Genomic DNA, 17,648 nt, shown 5'->3' with positions numbered 1-17,648 from the left:
CAGCAGCCATAATCTCAAATATTTTTAGCCTCAAACTTATTATATATACTTTTCATTTAGTTAATACTAATTAAATTATATTCAACTTCCGAGTTTACAAAACATTTTTTTAATAATAAATGTTAGTACGTTAATTTCCTTAAAAAAAAATTAGTATGTTAATTGTTATGTTAATTTTTTGAATCATAAACCTCTATCTCCATAATCGCTCAAACCAATTGAGCTATATATCTAACGAAAAAAATATATTGTTATTCAACTTTTTATTCCTAATAATATAAATTTAACATTGCAATCTCAACCGTCAAACTTTGTGAAATATTTTCAGTTATTATTATAAGCAAAAATCAACATTTTAAATTCAGTCAATAAATAATATATGTGATCTATATTATAAAGACTACACACATTATTTATTCAATAAATCTAAAAAATGCATTTTTGCTTATAATAGGTTGTCATTAGTATAATTAATACTTTATTCGAAGAAAAAAAATAGTATAATTAATACTAACACTTTTTTCCAAATATTTTGTTTTTATGAGATAAACTACGATTTTTTTCTACCTTGACTTGCATCTCCAAAACACCTTCCCATGTAAAAAACGTTTTACTAGTTTCGTCCATATTGACAAATTCCCTCGAAAAAATTGGTTAATATGATTTGTCGCATTGAATTTGTTAACGACGTGCATCATATTTTAAAGGAAAATTCTATGGTGAAGTCATGAGAATGACTTTTCTGATGACTATAACATCAAAAGTTGCAAGTAACACCCCACTCTTTGTACACTAGCATCAAAAGTTCAGTCCTCATAGTATCGTCAATTCATCAGATTAACAAAAATACACTTAATCTAATTTTATCTTACCCTGTTTTAAGTGTAACATCCCACAAAGTATCACACTTAAGACTATCGCATGATATCAGCAACTCTGTTTGCATGTTAAATATGTCAACGATAAAATAGTATATGTAAGTCCAAAATGTTGCAAGCATTACTAGATGAATTACTATTGATCATTAATTAATAATCAATAATTTAAAAATGCATCAAACATTAAAATTAAAATTAATTTTTTTAAAAAAATCAGTTTCATGATTGCACCGTAGAAACACCATATTTCAAAAGCATCCTTTTAACAATTATGGCTCTCATTAACTATCTTCCTATTTTAGGTAAAGGTAATTGATCCTCCACCTAACTAACTAAATAGGAGTATTGTGCTTATCTGTCAAACAAAAAAGGAGTATTCTCATTAGTCACTCCATCTCTCTCACAAAAATACTCATTTAATTTCCACAAAAATATGTGTCATTTGGTAAGACACAATTTTGATATAATAATAAATTAAAAAATTCAAATGGATGCCCGGCGGAGTTGAGATTGTAACTACTAACTAATAATAATAATGGTTCATCCCTTTTCACCATTTTACAATGTAATATTTTTATTTATATCTTCTTAATCAATGTCTTAAAAGTTGTAACAATAAAAAAAGTTCAATGTCTTAAAAAGATACTCTCTAGCATTTCCCTAATAATAATAATAATAATAATAATAATAGGGATGTCAATAGAACTGGACACTTCCCATGCCCTGTTCAAGCCATTCAAGGTACTTCTTAACGATTCCTCTTTGTACTTCACCCCCACAAAATGTAAATGAGTACAAATTTGGAGAAATATTTAAACATCTTCAAAGTATAACTTGGTTTGGGACCATAAAATAACAGCTGACAAAAAATTAACAGATTCAATACGCTAGTTAAAAAAGTAGACAATAAAATTGTCAAACCGTCTTTTTTTTTTACTCAACTAAAAAATTGTGATACTTAAAATATATGGCTATTTTTTTATGAGAATAATTTTGATACATTAATGTTTGTGCAAAACTAGTTTACAACGTCAATCAATTCAAAGTAAATAATCATTTTATGACTTTTGTGTTAGATATAATGAAAGTCAAGCTTTTTAAATTAATTAAAACAATTTCTCATTAACAATGACTGAATTTTGTTGCCTATAATTTTTTTTTTGATACACTTGAGATTAAACTTTCTCCTCATCTAGAGGTGTTGGCTTGTAATCGTTGCCTCGTTGGACTGTTGTGAGCCAGTTATTTTGATTATTTTTAATGACCACAAAATTATTGAGATTATTTATTGTCCCTTTCCTTTTATGTTGATGTTTGGTTACCGAAGGCAAGGTATGGCAGTGATTTATTACGTATCTTCCAGTGATGTGTAGAAGCTTCATTTTTTGAACAGACGCATAAATATACTATTCTACATTAGGTTTATCAAGATCAAATTTGGAGTATGTATGAACATATAGTAAGTTGGCAGAATACGACGTGAGTTTATCAAGATTAAATTTGAAGATATATAAAACCAAAATGTTTTATATGTACGATGACGGAAGTGGAAGCAGCAATATTAGAAAAAATCATCAAAAATAATATTAAAAATGAATAACACGTTAGTACCGAATTTCCAAAAACATTCATGCAATATAGTTTTATTTTTTTTGGTCAATAAGATTTTTTTATAACCGAGGTATTCATGCTCCAGCTCCACATATATATATATATATATATATATATATATATATATATATATATATATACAACGGGTACAATACACGCTGGTTGCCAACACCTGACTTGAACTTTCAATTTTGCTGAATAAAACTTGAATTTTACACAATTATTTATTTATATACACATTCACACGAACTTGACTTGAATTTTACACATAGTTAGATTGTTTATACACACATATAGACGGAACGTATATTAGTCAAAACTCAAAAGAGAGAACTAAATGGTCAAAGTACCTATATTGATGAACTTGGTCCACGATACGTAGTGCACCCAACCTAAGAGGCCTATCTCCACCACAAATTCACGTTTATCTTTCTCATTTTTTGTTCTTCCTCTCCCATCACAACTACAAACAACAGATTCTATTTCGTTAACTTAACATAACATCTTTCTCTTGTACCAAATAGAACAAAATCTAAGAGAAAGAAAAACTAAGAAGTCCAAGGAACATTTCTGCAACATATTTTTGTTTTTGGTGCAATTGACAACATATCTTTATTTCATTTAAAAGTGTGAATACCTTCTAAATAGTAAGTATAGTTGAACTTGGATGTCTACGTAATATTTTACACGTGCATCTTATTACATATCAATATAATAGATAATTATGAACCTATTTTAGAAACTAAGTACTACATTCAGACTGAAATATAAGCAGAATTTATTTGGTCTACATTTGAAATTGAATACATTTTATGCTTTTGATAATTTTTTCCTTATATTTCATTCTAGCTAAAAATTGGATGCATGCAGGGGGTAGAGGCGAGGGGATGGCACTTAGGTGCCATATTGGCCATCCCTGATTTTTAAACTTTGACTAATACATATCTTATGCTATTTTATTTTATTTTATGACATGTTGTTTTTTTGACAAGAATTTTATGACATGTTGTTATTAAATATATATTATATCTTCTTTTGAGAAGAAAATTATTCACTTTAATTTAATTAGAATATCGTGAAACGTTGTTTATCATATTAAAAACAATCTAATTGAAACATGCATTATTCTTTTAGTAAAAGACACGATAGTGGATATAAAATATAGTTTTTGGCAAATCAAAATAAAATAAATCATATATAGATGTATAAAAGTGAGATCTCAAAATGAGAAAAAAAAAATAACTATTACTTTTCTCATTCAATTATCTTGTCACGCGTTTTTTTTTTACAAAAATGCTTATGAGATTTCGTATTATATAATCCAAATACAGTTTTGATGTGTTCAGATTATATAATCTGAAACACACTTATACATGAGTAGCAATCAGAATCTCTCTCATTTCAACGATTGGAAATTTCACTTTTAAAAACAACAAAAAACAAAGTAAAAAACGAAACATGTCAAATAAAATATAAAAAAATACCACCAAAAAATTCTAAAAATCAAATTAAACTAATGTAAAAAAAATTTCAAATTTTTTTGAGAATATGATAAAATAAAATAAATTAAAAAATGGGTCGAAACGATAAATTTTTGGATTTTGAGGGAGTCTTGTTCCTTTTTTTTCTTCTTCTTCAGATTTTCTGGGAAACTTTTGGAGCAATATGATCAAGTAGCCTGTAACATCCCGTTTTCCCAATATAAAAATTTCAAAACAATTATCAGAGTAATCATCAATTAACGGGATATCACATTCAAACATAATCGCAAAACAGTTAAATAACAATTTAACTTTCAATAAAATATCTCAAACATTGCAGCGGAGTTAATTCAAATATCCATAAATCGTTTTGGCACGTAGGCTCCATCAAAATATCTCAAATAAGTTAATCAACATCATAAATATCATAAGTGAGCACGTAAAGGAAAGAAGCATGCATAACATAGACCCCATCTCGTTACGTATCAGAGCGACCTAGACGACTCAGTGAGGCAAGGCCACTCACGACAGCAAACTGCACACTAAGCTCGATCCCCTGCAAGTTACTCATACAAAGAGCAACATTTCCAAGCAGAAGGGGTGAGATTTCACAAAACAATTACATTAATCAATATAATTCAACAATCATAATTAACAACATGAACATCTTAAACATCATTGTATCTTTGATAAACAATTATCAAGTAATCACATCATTCATAACATAACATCTTTTGACTCGACAATGCGACAATGCAAATCTAAACCTCTTATATGCATGTGGTACCAATCAGGGCATGAGCCCCCAACAGTTTAGTATTAATATACTTTCAGGGCATAAGCCCCCAACAATTATTTGAGCAAATGCTTCATCGTGGTGAGGACTAAGCTCCAGGGCATGAGCCCCCAACATATGTATGCTAATGCATAGACTCAATCAATCTAAAATAATCTCAATCAACATCCCAATATGCAGCCAATAATTTGGAGCTCAACAACATCTTATTCATCTTATAATGACTCATGCAACTTAGTTAAATAACAAAAGCAGCATATTCAGATCACAACAACATTATAACTTCATAATAACAATTCATTTTCAACAACATCAAGGTTATTCAAGAATAAATCAAGTAATGCATTTAATCATTAAATTACATTACAAACAACTTAACAAATCTCAGTTAACATCTTAAATAGGTCACATTACTACCTTAAGTTCCATTTCTACTCAATTCATTCAACTCAGGTCACGACATTCTCAAAAGCACTCAGTTCTGGAAGTGCTCGCGAGGCGAGAGCATCTGCTCGCCATGGCGAGTACTTGCCAGATTTCCAACTAAGGTTGTTTCGGGTTCAATCTCGTTCTAAGTCATCCTCTAATCTTTAATACACATCTAAAGGTACTCAAAAGCATCTAAGGTTCAACTCAAAAGTCCAAAACACGAAAATCAACATGCTCTCTGGTCATGCTCGCTATGGTGAGTAAGGTTGCTCGCTGTGGCGAGCTACGACTTGTAACTCGCGAGGCGAGGGATATTGGCTCGCGTGGCGAGCGATGAACTTCATCCCTCGCGAGGCGAGGATCATCGTTCGCCAGGGCGAGCGATGAATGTTGGCTCGGACAGAATGCAGTTTTTACGAAAAATACATGATCTCACATGATTCTAAGCCTAATTTCAATTCCAGAATTCATTCTAAACATAATCTAAGGTCAAGGGACGTTTTCTACAACAATCTAACAGCTTATTATCTTCGGATCATCAAATTCTCCTATTAACCCTAATTTCAAAAAATTTCTAATTCAATCCTAACTTTGTTAATTGATCATCAGAATCATAAGAATCAATATTACTGAATCATTAGTCTCACCCTTACCTTGTTTTGCAGAAATCGCAGCTCTCTCTTGGTCTTCTCCCTTCTATGGCTTTTTCTCCAAAAACAGTCGTACGTACCAAACGTTTTCTAAACCTAGGTCTTTCCTTTTTATATCTCTTCCCAATATCTTATCTTATCTCACTTTCTCCCCCAAAACTCTCTAAAATCTCAATACAACCCTCAACTAAATATTTTATTTTATTTTCAAATCTTATTTTATTTAACAATAAAATAAGTCTCATATCTCAACAAAATCATCAAAACTCATAACTCATCTCAAAATCATCCAAATCATTTAAATCGTCATAAATCAACAAAATTCACAAATATATTATATAAATATAATATAATCGTCTAAACTCGATTAAATAATTAATTAATTAAAAGTGGGCGTTACATAGCCCGAAAATCATATTTTTTACTAAGAACAATTAACAATGACCTAAAACATAAAGATGAGACTTTGAAAGATTAATATGGTCATTAAACTGGTTATGTATGTTACAAACATGCTTATAATTTATGTTGATACATTTCAGATTATATAATCCGAACTATTTTCCCCCTAAATAATGGTGTTTAGAGGGTGTTCAGATTTTATAATCTGAAAAAAGCAAAGAACGCACCACGTTATTTGGGGCATTCGAATAATAGAATATGAATTGGTGAAAAACTTGTTTTTCAACCACAAAACAAAGGGAAAACTCAATTCGGATTATAAAATCCGAAAATGACGTGAACATTTTCCTAAAAAAGCAGGACGCACGTGAAATGGGTAGGATGAGAAAAACAATAGTAATTTTTTTTATTAAAACTTGAACCCTATTCGTCACAACTTTTCTTTTTATTGATCTATCAAAGAGGGGTGATTTATGGTTAATTTTAACCTAAAATTACCCCTCCAAATTGTCTTTCTTTCTCTTTTAGTTAAAGAGAAATGTTAATCAGTGCCATCGGGACACTCTTTAAGGGATATAAGTAGCACATATTTATAAAAATGCGTGTAATCAATGCATTGGAACTCGAAATATTATACTTTTTTAAAGAATAATTGCTTTTGTTTGGTATGCTTAAAGAGTACCCCGGGGACACTCGTTAACAAGACCCTTAGTTAAATAAGAAGTTTTCATATATTTTCAGTTTTCGTTTGTTTGTTTTTATGATATCATCATCTCACACGACTTTGTTTATTTTGATTTATCCGTTTTTGTGAGGTGTCTTTTTTATTTCACGTCTTAGTTTGAATATAGTCAGTCGTATTTGTAGGCATATGCACTTTGCCGTTCTATGTTTTTAATATGGATGATGTGCGTTTATTTGCAGATTCATCCATATTGTTAGCGACTTTAAATTTTTTTTTGTATCGATGTACTCAATTAATTTAAATATTTTTTATTTTTATAAAAAAAAAAAAATAAAGACTAAAATTGAAGCCCAAGAGAAGGCCCAAAAAACAATAAAATGATCTTTTTCCCGCCAGGGAAATACCAAGGAGCGCCAAATCCCCTTTCCTTTCTTTCCCTTACCTCAGTTTCTAGATTTCAATTCTACACTTCACTGTAAACCCTAAAATCTCGAATCCAATTAGATTGAAATTCGAAAATGAAAGGTGGAACGGTTCAGATTAATTGGCACGAGAGCAAACCCGTTTTAACCCTAGATTTTCATCCTCTCTCCTCCACTCTCGCCACCGCCGGCGCTGATTTCGACATCAAGGTACTCTTCACTGTTCCTTCACTCACATCATTCAATTAATTAGTTAATTAATCATCAAATTAAGATTACATTGAATTGATCTGTGTTCTAATCTTCACAGTTATGGTCAGTTAAACCTTCTGGATCACAAAAGAAGCTTCCAGTAGTTACTTACCTCAGTAGTCTCTCGTATCATAGTTCCGCTGTTAATGTTATTCGCTTCTCTTCTTCCGGTAACTTCATTTCATTGAAATTTCAATTTTTTTGTTGTTACAGTAAAAAATTAAGCTTTATGTAAATAACGATTTTTATTTTTTAATGTTTTAGGGGAATTGTTAGCTTCTGGTTCTGATGGTAATATCTTGATCCCTACTGTTGATTTTTCTTTTTGAGATTTTCTTAATTTGAGTTTATTTATGTTGCCAATGTTTCTAATTAGATTTCTATTTTTTTTGTTTCTTTTTAGGAGGTGAATTGTTAATATGGAAGCTACATTCAACGGATACCGGCCAAACATGGAAGGTTCTTAAGATTTTACGGTAACGTGTTTGCTTTGACTCCTTGATGACCACTTATTTGCATTATTTAGTTTTTTTTTTTAGGATTTTTATTTTTACTTTTTTAATGTATTTGTCGTTTTTCTTGTTCAATGCATTGCTAACTAATTGTCGATAACGGTTTTCGCTATTTAAAGCAAAGAGAGAAATAGATGCAATGCGATGATAAATAGACAAGGGTGTCATAGAAAAAGGACAGTCGATATCATCAACTAAAACTATTTTTTTTTTTTACCACAACAAAAGAAAATTATCGATTTCCTAGGTTCGTGCAAAACAACTTCAAACGAGCAAAATAAGAACTTGAAATGTGGCAGGTTTTCTGAATTTGGTTGGTTAATATGCATTTTGTCGTGTAACAGCACATTTCAAACAAGCTGTAAGGTTTCCATGGCTTCTTCTACATGTAAATGCAGAGTTTATGATCAACCGTTTTAATTTAAAATAATTATAACAATTTTGTTTGATTTCTTTCCGGAAAAGTAGATATGGAAGTAAAGGTTATTATTTCATAGGAATTGCATACTATTATTAAGGCCATTCTCAAAAATCAACCATGCTATTTTCTTTTGTGATTTTTCATTGACCTTTATTTTTTACTGCATCAATTAGCTGGTTAAATTGGATATTTTTCTGAATTAGATCTCATGTCAAGGACATTATGGACCTGGAGTGGTCTACTGATGGTGGATATATCATATCCGGATCAGTTGATAATTCTTGCATTATATGGGATGTTAACAAAGGTACAAAGCAAAATACTTAGATGTTCTGAACATGCTTTAACAGTGGTGCATTGTAGTTCTGAACAAGCTTGGCTTATGTTCTTATAGCACTTGTTCCATTTATGTCAGGAACTAACCTTCAGACGTTGGATACCCATGCACACTATGTTCAGGGGGTAGCATGGGACCCTTTAGGGAAGTATATTGCTTCTCTTAGTTCTGACCGGACTTGCCGAATTTACATCAGTAAGCCCCATAAATCAAAGGGTGTTGAGAGAATCAATTACGCTTGCAAGCATGTTATTTCTAAGGCAGAACAGCCATTATTAAAGAATTCCAAGGTTAGCTTTAGATATCTATTTTTGTATTTGATTTCACTGTACATGGATTGTCACATACACTGACATCAGGTGTAATTGTTGCAATGCAGTCGAATAAATATCATCTCTTCCATGATGAAACATTGCCCTCTTTCTTTAGAAGATTAGCTTGGTCTCCAGATGGTTCATTTCTACTTGTGCCTGCAGGTATTCACCTAACCAGAAGTTAATCTTGATCCAGTTTATCTTACTTTTTTTGCACTAGTTTTGTGAATAAGCTATTGCAATTTGGTAGAACCTGGAAAAATCAGGCAAACAACTGTGTATTATTCATTGCAAATGGATGAGCTTAAAGCTCTTAAAACGGTGGTAAATAGAAAGAAACTGATAAGCCCGAGTCATTAGAACTCCTAACCAGAGAGTACTTTCTCCTAACTGAATGCTTTACTCACTCCCCTATCCTCTGTTTTATAACAGAAAATCCCCTCCTAACAGAATATTGTCACAGTCATCACATCAATTGGGCCAAAGCCCAAATTCAGTATCCTATCATAATTGCATAGAGATTATTTTACAATCAAGTTAGTTCTTGAATCTTTCATAGTCCATTATGTTTCATTCACAGGAAAGTGGACGAAGTGATCAAATGAAAAACTGAATTCCAAAATTTATGTATTGTTAGTTGCATACTGATGTCCAGACAGCTTTTAATTTCCCCCTTTGTTGTTTAGTGAACTGCGGTATAGTTTAGATGCAACTTATAGGCTGAACCACTGAATGATATATACTATTTTCTTCCTCTATGGATTCCTGCTTAGCTTTTGCTACATGGTCTGCTTCTAATTGAAAAGTTCATATCTTTACCCATTTCAGGTTCTTACAAAATCGGTACAGCGTCTGAATCTGTAAATGCAGCTTACATATTTTCTAGAAAAGATCTTTCTCGGTATGTCTATCAGCTTAGACATTATAGAATCCCAAAAGCATACTTTTTATCATTTAGTATCTAGAATGAGTCATTATGTTCGATTATTCATGTTAAGCTTATGAATTAAGTTACCAAAACATGTTAGTGACGCGAGATACTTTATTATTTAACCTTGATATGCAGGCCTGCCATACAGCTTCCGTGTGCAAGCAAAGCTGTTGTAGCTGTTCGATTCTGTCCTGTATTATTTAAGCTTAAGGGAACAAATTCAGGTACTTGTATTTATGATCTGTAACTATGTATAGCTAGTTCTACGTGGCACTATTACAATTGAATTGCTTGAGTGGGATGTGGTCCAACTTAAATTTGAGACCTTTTGCCCAATGTTATAAAAACCTTCATGGACCAGTTTGACTGGGAGCTGGACACAGCTGGTCCGTTCAATTTATTAAAATAGGCATGCTGATGAACTGGTTCATGTCACAAAGCCGGCGAAGAATTGTTAGACCTCTTATTAGTAAAAATTGTGAGAGGCAGCCTAGAGGTTCAAAGTGAATGGTCTGAACCAGTTAGACAGGTTTATGTTATTAGGCTGCAGATATGTATAATGCAGCAGCTATGTTCTTAGACAATTATTGAACAAGTAGGGAAATTGAATATTGATTGGAAGAGACCAAAACTCTCGAATTTCTGGGATAGGAATTGCTTGCAGCAGTAGACTATCTCTTAATTTATGTGTTATTTCCTAATTTGTAAAAGAACCCATTCTCCGTCCTGCGATAACAGTGAAGTGATTGTTATTAATAGATCGTTGTTTCTACTAATTTTATCACTATAGATGTAAGTTTCTATCATATTATGAATAAAAAAGTGCTAGCAAACACTCACTCTGGCACTCTTTGCTACAATATCAATATTATTGGTGGAATTCATGTAGGTCTCCCATTCCAACAATATCTCTTATTGGCGATCTCCCGTTTTATCGGAGATCCACTTCTAATATAGTGGGACCTACATGAATTTTACCCAATAAAAGAGTGTTAGAGTGAGTATTGGCAGTACTCATTTTATGAATATTAGTTCACATTGTTTATCTATTGATATAGTGGTTCGACTATTGACACACTAACCTTGTACCCTGATCAAGTCGATGATTGGTTTGACTTTAATAACATTGCTTTTGCCTACCAATCATTATTTTAAAGTTCTGCCTCTTTCAGAGGATGCATTGCCTAATCGATGCATGATGCTGTTTTTGTTTATTGCAGATGGGTTATTTAAGCTCCCATATCGCGTTGTATTTGCCGTGGCCACATTGAATTCATTGTACATTTATGACACTGAGAGCACTTCTCCAATAGCAATATTTGCTGGCCTTCACTATGCTCCAGTAACAGATATTACCTGGTAAATGTTATAACGGCTAGTAAATCATTTTCTAGTTAGAATTATGATGTTTTTTTTTGGGAAAGGTTTAATTGTAGTCCGTATTTGTTCAAAAGGTCACCTGATGCCCATTATTTAGCATTCTCCTCGCAAGATGGTTTCTGCTCTATGGTGGAGTTCGAAAATGACGAACTTGGATCACCTTACTGCTTATCAAGTAAGCAGACTTCCCTTTCATTTCATGCTATGATTCTAACTTGTACCAGGTTTTTGATTTCCCTTTTCTACATTGTTCTAGAAGAAAATGTCTTGGAGGACAGTAAAAGCACCCTTCAGACAGCCAATGATGCTGTACTGCCAACTGGGAGTATTGGTGCAGTTGTAGCAGAAAGCATGAAAATGGAAGTGGAAGAAAAGGTTGATGACATGGACATAGAAGCATCTGCGGATATTGGGGCAGTCACATCAGAAAGCAGCAAAACTGTAATACAAGATAAGGCTGATGACGTGATCATCAAATCAACTGGGAATGTTGACAATAGGAAAAATGAAGCAGAACATAAAGCTGATGATATGGTCATTGAAGAAGTTACGGCAGATATTAGGAAAAATGAAGCAGAGGAGAAGGCTGCTGACATGATCATTGCGACAACTGGGACTGCAAATATTGGAGCAGCTCTATTAGATAATAGAAAAACCGAAGACACAGAAAATAAACTGCTTAGTGGTTTAGGCAGTATTAATTCTGGAGCCGAAGAGAAGGCGTCGAAACAACCAGCTAATCCAGATGGTAAACAAAGTGAAGCAGAAGAGAAGGCAGATAAACCACAATCAACTTCGGGCAGCATAAAATCTGAGGCAGCACAAAAGGTAGGGAATCAATCGTCCAGTTCAAAGAGCACACCCATCTCAAATAAGCCAGCCAGGAAGCGCATTACACCTATTGCAATTGATCCATGATTTTCAATGCCAGAGAAGTTCCATTAACGTCCGCCCGTGTACATCTTTTTTGTGCGGCTAACATTTCCAAAACATCCCCCCTCTTGTTGTTCCCTGTTTTGGTTTACATATTCTGTAATATAGATTACATTATAATATTTATCATCTTTAGAGTAAACAATCTTCATTTTGAAGATTTCCTTTTGGACCTCTTGTTTTAGTCATAGGTTTCCTACTTTCCTAGTTAGCCAACTGTCATTGCCTTATATTGGCAAGACAGCACAAAATATCATTTATTCGTATATTTTATTTATGTTATGACTTTTGTGAGGTTAAGATGACACTTGCTTAATTTAACAAGGTTTAGCACATCTTAATAAACATTACATATTAAATTCGTCCATGCTTTTGTTGAGTAAAGAACATAAAATTTAATTTTCCTAGTGTTTCATTTCACACAGACTGAGTAGATGTTACATTGCCATACAATTTATTAAGTTGAATAGTATTCGACAATAATCCAAATATCATGAATAAATAGAAATCATGCTAAGATCATTTGAATGGTAGAGGATATAAGGATGATTTGGTGATTGAGATGGGAGAGCTATGCAGTAGAGTGATAAGAAGGTCGAGAGTTCGGTTCACATTCTGGAATAGAAAAAACGCTTATGATCGTTTTGATTTATTTGGGTGTAAACCAGGTATCCTCCGCGTGCAACTGCGGAGACTAATCCCTCGAGCATTGTGGGACTCAGGACCTTGGTTAAGCTAGAAGAGGCCCGTTCCATCTCATCTAAGCGCTCTTGGGTGATCGTTTTGATTTATGAAGGATTATAATACGGCTGTTCTCACTTTAGCCTTAAAAAAACCGCTTATGATGGTTGATTATGTTTCAAGTAATTTAAGCAACAAAATGTCAATTTCATCAGCTAATAATGATTTTGTTAACTTCTAGAAATTGCAATGTGTACTCATCTTATTCTCTGCTGGAATTCTGCAACATGTGTAACACCGCTGTCTTACAGTGTCAAGGACATAAATGGTCACACTCACACAATCCTGATGTCGAGGTATAACCAAGGTCTCCTTTTTTTTTTTTTGAAGGAGCCAACCAAGGTCTCCTTATCAGGTGTTTTTCAAGACAACATGCAAAATAACTACCCGTTAAACTTGCATGATTTCAACATTCTTTTTGGATTGGTACCTACCCTATCTACGGTTCTTAATACAGAGATGAATGCAATGAAGCAGAAATTTAATCACGAGGTCATTCAAACAAAGCAATATACAATGTAATCAAGTCAGGCTAATTGGAATTGAAGGATTCTGATTTCTTCTAACTATTCATCTATTTCTCTTTGTTATGGATGAACAATAATAGCATTGCCACGACCAAAACAAAAAATCATGACATGCAGACAAAATTGTAACATCCCAAACATTACCTTTTTCAGAATACAAAAGAATGGGAAAACCAATTAAAAAACTACTCTGTTTCATCTTTATGTCATAGACAATTAGGTACAATTTCAATTTATATATGAGTGACACATTCACAAAATTTGGTGCAGTTTGAGTGCTGTAGGAAACTGTTGTAGATGGCCGTGGTCAACAGTTGCAGTATGAGATGGCTCCAGATTTATGGTGTTAACACCAGTATGAAATCTGATCCATACTTATGATTAATCTGAATTTTTTGAAGTAGCATCATAATTACCAAGAATGTTAGTCATCTAATCTGCATCCAGAAATAAAAAATGTGTTAAGACGTAGTTGTTTTTTAAAAAAAAATGATGCATATGAAAGTAAAAGAAAAGTACTCTTTATCTCTCTTTTTTGGCAGAGTTCTTAGTCTTATAAGAGTTGGATATTTTGAAAGAAGCTGAACTTACCGTGTAGTTACATTTTCTGAAAAAGGGATTTCATATTCGGTAAAAAGTTGGGACAGGATAATTTCATTCCACATATCAGGCACTCCAGGTAGACACCAATGGCTGCAATCCTGACTCAATGGATTATCATTCCAGTTACCAACATGTGCATCACTGCGAGGAGCCGACATAGATGTAACATGGAGAACGTTTATAGGAAAATTAACATTCTTTACAACTTCCAACACTGTGTCTGAAAACGAGTTTTGCTCCGTTGCATTAGTCTCAAAAGTGGGGAACTGGGTTACATTGCAAGTCCTACGGGTATCATCACTGCAGCAAACATAAAAGCTAGATGAATAGTTGTTGAACAATGAAATAAGCATATGTTATGTTACAAGAAAAGATTGTTATAAAGAAGGCGTAACCAGCAAGCAAGGTTTCAAAGCTTATAGAATCCAACCAAGTGGTTAAGCTTAAGCGGTTAGCGAACTTTAGTCAAGGTCAAAACAATCGGGAGAACCTGAGTTTGAATCCCGACTTGAACAATCATTGGCAAGACTTCACTTACCTCCTAACCGAACTTTGGATTACCAGACCCCCCTTGCCCTGGGAACCGGAGGGTGAAGACAAAAAAAATGTTAGAGAATCCCGTGCGCGATATGGATTCTCAAAACTAAGTAATGCTTGCTACATGTAAGGATAGTTTGAATTTTGAAGTATCATTTTGAAAAATTATATAAAGAAAGCTAAACATGTATAAATTAATAAAGCATCATGTTATCCATAATGTGGGAATACCTCCAGTGTGATGGCTCAAAAGTCCTAAAAAAGACGCGTGTTCTATTTTTATCAATCTTTCTCTCAATCCATGAAGTCCAAGTTTTGAGTGCTATTTTATAGGCGGCAGGAATTGACATCCCAAGCTTCAGAGATCTTCCAACCTGGAAATAACAACCCCTGTTGAATGCAAGAAGAGGATCATTTTGACACAATAATCCAAAAACAAAAATAGATTCCAAAATATGAAAACACAGATTTGTTAAGGGTAATTATACTTGCTCAAAACAGTGGCAGAGTTGGTTTCTCAAGTTAGAATCAGAATGAAAAACAAAACATCACTATGTCCACCCTTTCTAGGAGGCTCCTGATAGGCCTCATTAACAAACAAAAAGATCCAAGCGAGCATAAATCAGAAGACCAAAATTTAAGTGTCTATCATCTTGATTTTCAAGCAGTGGCAAGGAAAGAATCATGACAACAATCTCTTGAGAAATACTTAGTTTAACATAAAAAAACAGACTTTTGGTCAAATGTTTTGGGAGCTCACGCATCACCTGTTATATTAACTCTAAAACTACCCTTATAGTCTTTCTCTTAAATAATAATCACGAACTTCAAAATCATGACGGAGAAACTAATAAGAGAACAATGGATGTTGTGAACTACTAAGTCAACAGTTACGAAAACTCGATGAAAAGTTTTCCCCCCTTAAACATACTGATAAAAAAATTAGCAAGAAATAAGAAGACTGAAGAGTATGGCAATGAATAACATTAAAATTAACTACAACAAATATGGCTGATGCAACTCAAACACAATTGAGTTGGGGTCACATATACATCAAATCAAAGACCATGTCCTCACGATTGGGGCCACAATCACATAGCCGCGAACCGAACACTACTGGCTTACAATTGAAATATTGAAAAGAATGGAACCTTACGTGTGGAAAAGCTTAGATGGCACCCACCAGTGACCAGTATTGAATATAAGAATATCTGAATCAATCCATTGATGACTTATATCATCTAACTTGTCCAACAAAAGTGTTGATTTAACCCTCCTTGGTGCATGTTCATGAGCCGGACGCTGCTGTACCAAGAAAACAGATCGAAAAAATTCAATTGTAAAATTAAAATCACTGAACCTAACTCCTAAAAACCTAATCCTCTTTGTTATCTGATTCTGATTCACTTCATAAACACTCGACTTATCCTCCACACCAGTCATCAACATACAAATCAAAGACTCCCATTGAGTTCTACTCATTGAATCACCAACAAAAACAACCCTTTTACTCCTCAACATTTCCAAAACAGCACCAACATCAAAAGTTGGAATTTCACAACTCTTAGGTTTCCATCTCCATGAAAGAAAATCCAAATCACTCCTTCCATTTCCTAAACAATCAAATCCTTGTTCAACAAAAGGACACTCAGTTGCATTATACAAAGGATAACCAGATACTTGAACCCATGTTCCATCAAAAACATCACATTTTCTCAACAAGGAATCATTGTTATTGTTATGATCAGAAAAGAAACCTTGTCCATTAAAAAAAGCATGTGTGATACTAGGAAGAACATAGATGTAACCACCACCAATTGCTATAAAGAAGGAAAAAACAGAAGCAATGATAACAAGAACTTGAAACCTCAAAGAAACACATCCAAAGCGGTTGATAATTGGTTTGGGACTACCAAGAGGTTGAGAATGAGATCTTCTGTTGAAGGAAATGCTTTTATTCAAATGTGAACCACTCATGTTTGTGACAAAGCCATCACCATATGAACTAGTAGCAACAACAAACCCTTTCGAAGAAAAACGACATATCAAGACAAATTCAATGAACCCAGATGAGAAAGATTCGATTTTGGAGGAAACCCAGATGGAAACAGAAAGAAAGATCAAATTTTTGGGAGAAATTAACTGAAGATTTGATTTAAATTTGATATAAAAAACAAGAAACTGAAATCGAAAGTAGAATGCGGAGAACAGGATTTGTAGTTGTAATTAATGAGACACGAGACAAATGACCAAACAAGAGAACCTCAGCTACTTTTTTGCTTTTAAACCAAACATGTTTTTTTCTTTCTTTCTTTTAATGGAAAAAACTAAAATGTTTGCTTTTACTTAAAGTTTATTTCTTTCAAGTTTACTTAACAAGAGAATTTCTTTCAAAGTTTTTTTTGAGTAAATTTCTTTCAAGTTATATTGTTAATTAATATTTAATATCTTACATAAATGGCATATGTCCTTAATAATATATCTATATTTTTATTACTTAAGTAGCAAGTATAGTTTTATTGTATACAAAATTTGAGGTAAGATCATTTAAATTTCATATTATATTATAAAAATATATAAGGTTATGTTAGGGCACTTGTTAAAGATTCAAAAAGGAAAATAATTGATAAATTTTATACTAAAAAAGTTACTATTTATTATTTTAATGTCTTGAATGTACAATTTTCCAAATAAAAAATTATTTTTGTATAATTCTTTTAGAATTTGTGTGTTTAATTTCATTTTTTATAAACATAAATAATAACTTCAAATAGTAGCTAGGGTCATAAGGTAATTTGGTTGTATG

At 32.8% G+C, this 17,648-nt stretch overlaps 2 protein-coding genes across 3 annotated transcripts; one reads left to right on the top strand and one right to left on the bottom strand.

Annotated features, from left to right (window-relative positions):
• The first annotated feature begins 7,326 nt into the window (after positions 1-7,326).
• LOC11436237 (chromatin assembly factor 1 subunit FAS2) lies at positions 7,327-12,734 on the top strand. Of its 2 annotated transcripts, none has more exons than XM_024771924.2 (12): positions 7,327-7,564; positions 7,665-7,776; positions 7,871-7,897; positions 8,010-8,082; positions 8,743-8,846; positions 8,955-9,166; positions 9,256-9,352; positions 10,019-10,091; positions 10,257-10,345; positions 11,342-11,480; positions 11,576-11,676; positions 11,761-12,734. In XM_024771924.2, exons 1-12 carry the CDS (start codon positions 7,451-7,453, stop codon positions 12,417-12,419), a joined length of 1,800 nt encoding a protein of 599 aa, XP_024627692.1. In that variant the 5' UTR covers positions 7,327-7,450; the 3' UTR covers positions 12,420-12,734. The 2 variants fall into 2 exon arrangements, with proteins under 2 accessions (XP_024627692.1, XP_003630256.2); XM_003630208.4 differs by having other exon boundaries at positions 11,758-12,734.
• Positions 12,735-13,644: 910 nt separating this feature from the next.
• Positions 13,645-17,156, bottom strand: LOC11427038 (protein trichome berefringence-like 7). The gene is made up of 4 exons (XM_003630207.3): positions 15,999-17,156; positions 15,074-15,232; positions 14,294-14,605; positions 13,645-14,139 (listed from the first exon to the last, which is right to left on the bottom strand). The coding sequence occupies exons 1-4, from the start codon at positions 16,817-16,819 to the stop codon at positions 14,127-14,129; spliced, it is 1,305 nt and encodes a 434-aa protein (XP_003630255.1). The 5' UTR covers positions 16,820-17,156; the 3' UTR covers positions 13,645-14,126.
• Between the last annotated feature and the right edge of the window lie 492 nt (positions 17,157-17,648).

This window comes from Medicago truncatula, chromosome 8, assembly GCF_003473485.1.
Source record: "Medicago truncatula cultivar Jemalong A17 chromosome 8, MtrunA17r5.0-ANR, whole genome shotgun sequence".
Lineage (NCBI taxonomy): Eukaryota > Viridiplantae > Streptophyta > Magnoliopsida > Fabales > Fabaceae > Medicago > Medicago truncatula.
Note: the sequence above shows the minus strand (reverse complement) of the source record. Positions and strands in the feature narration are given on the sequence as shown.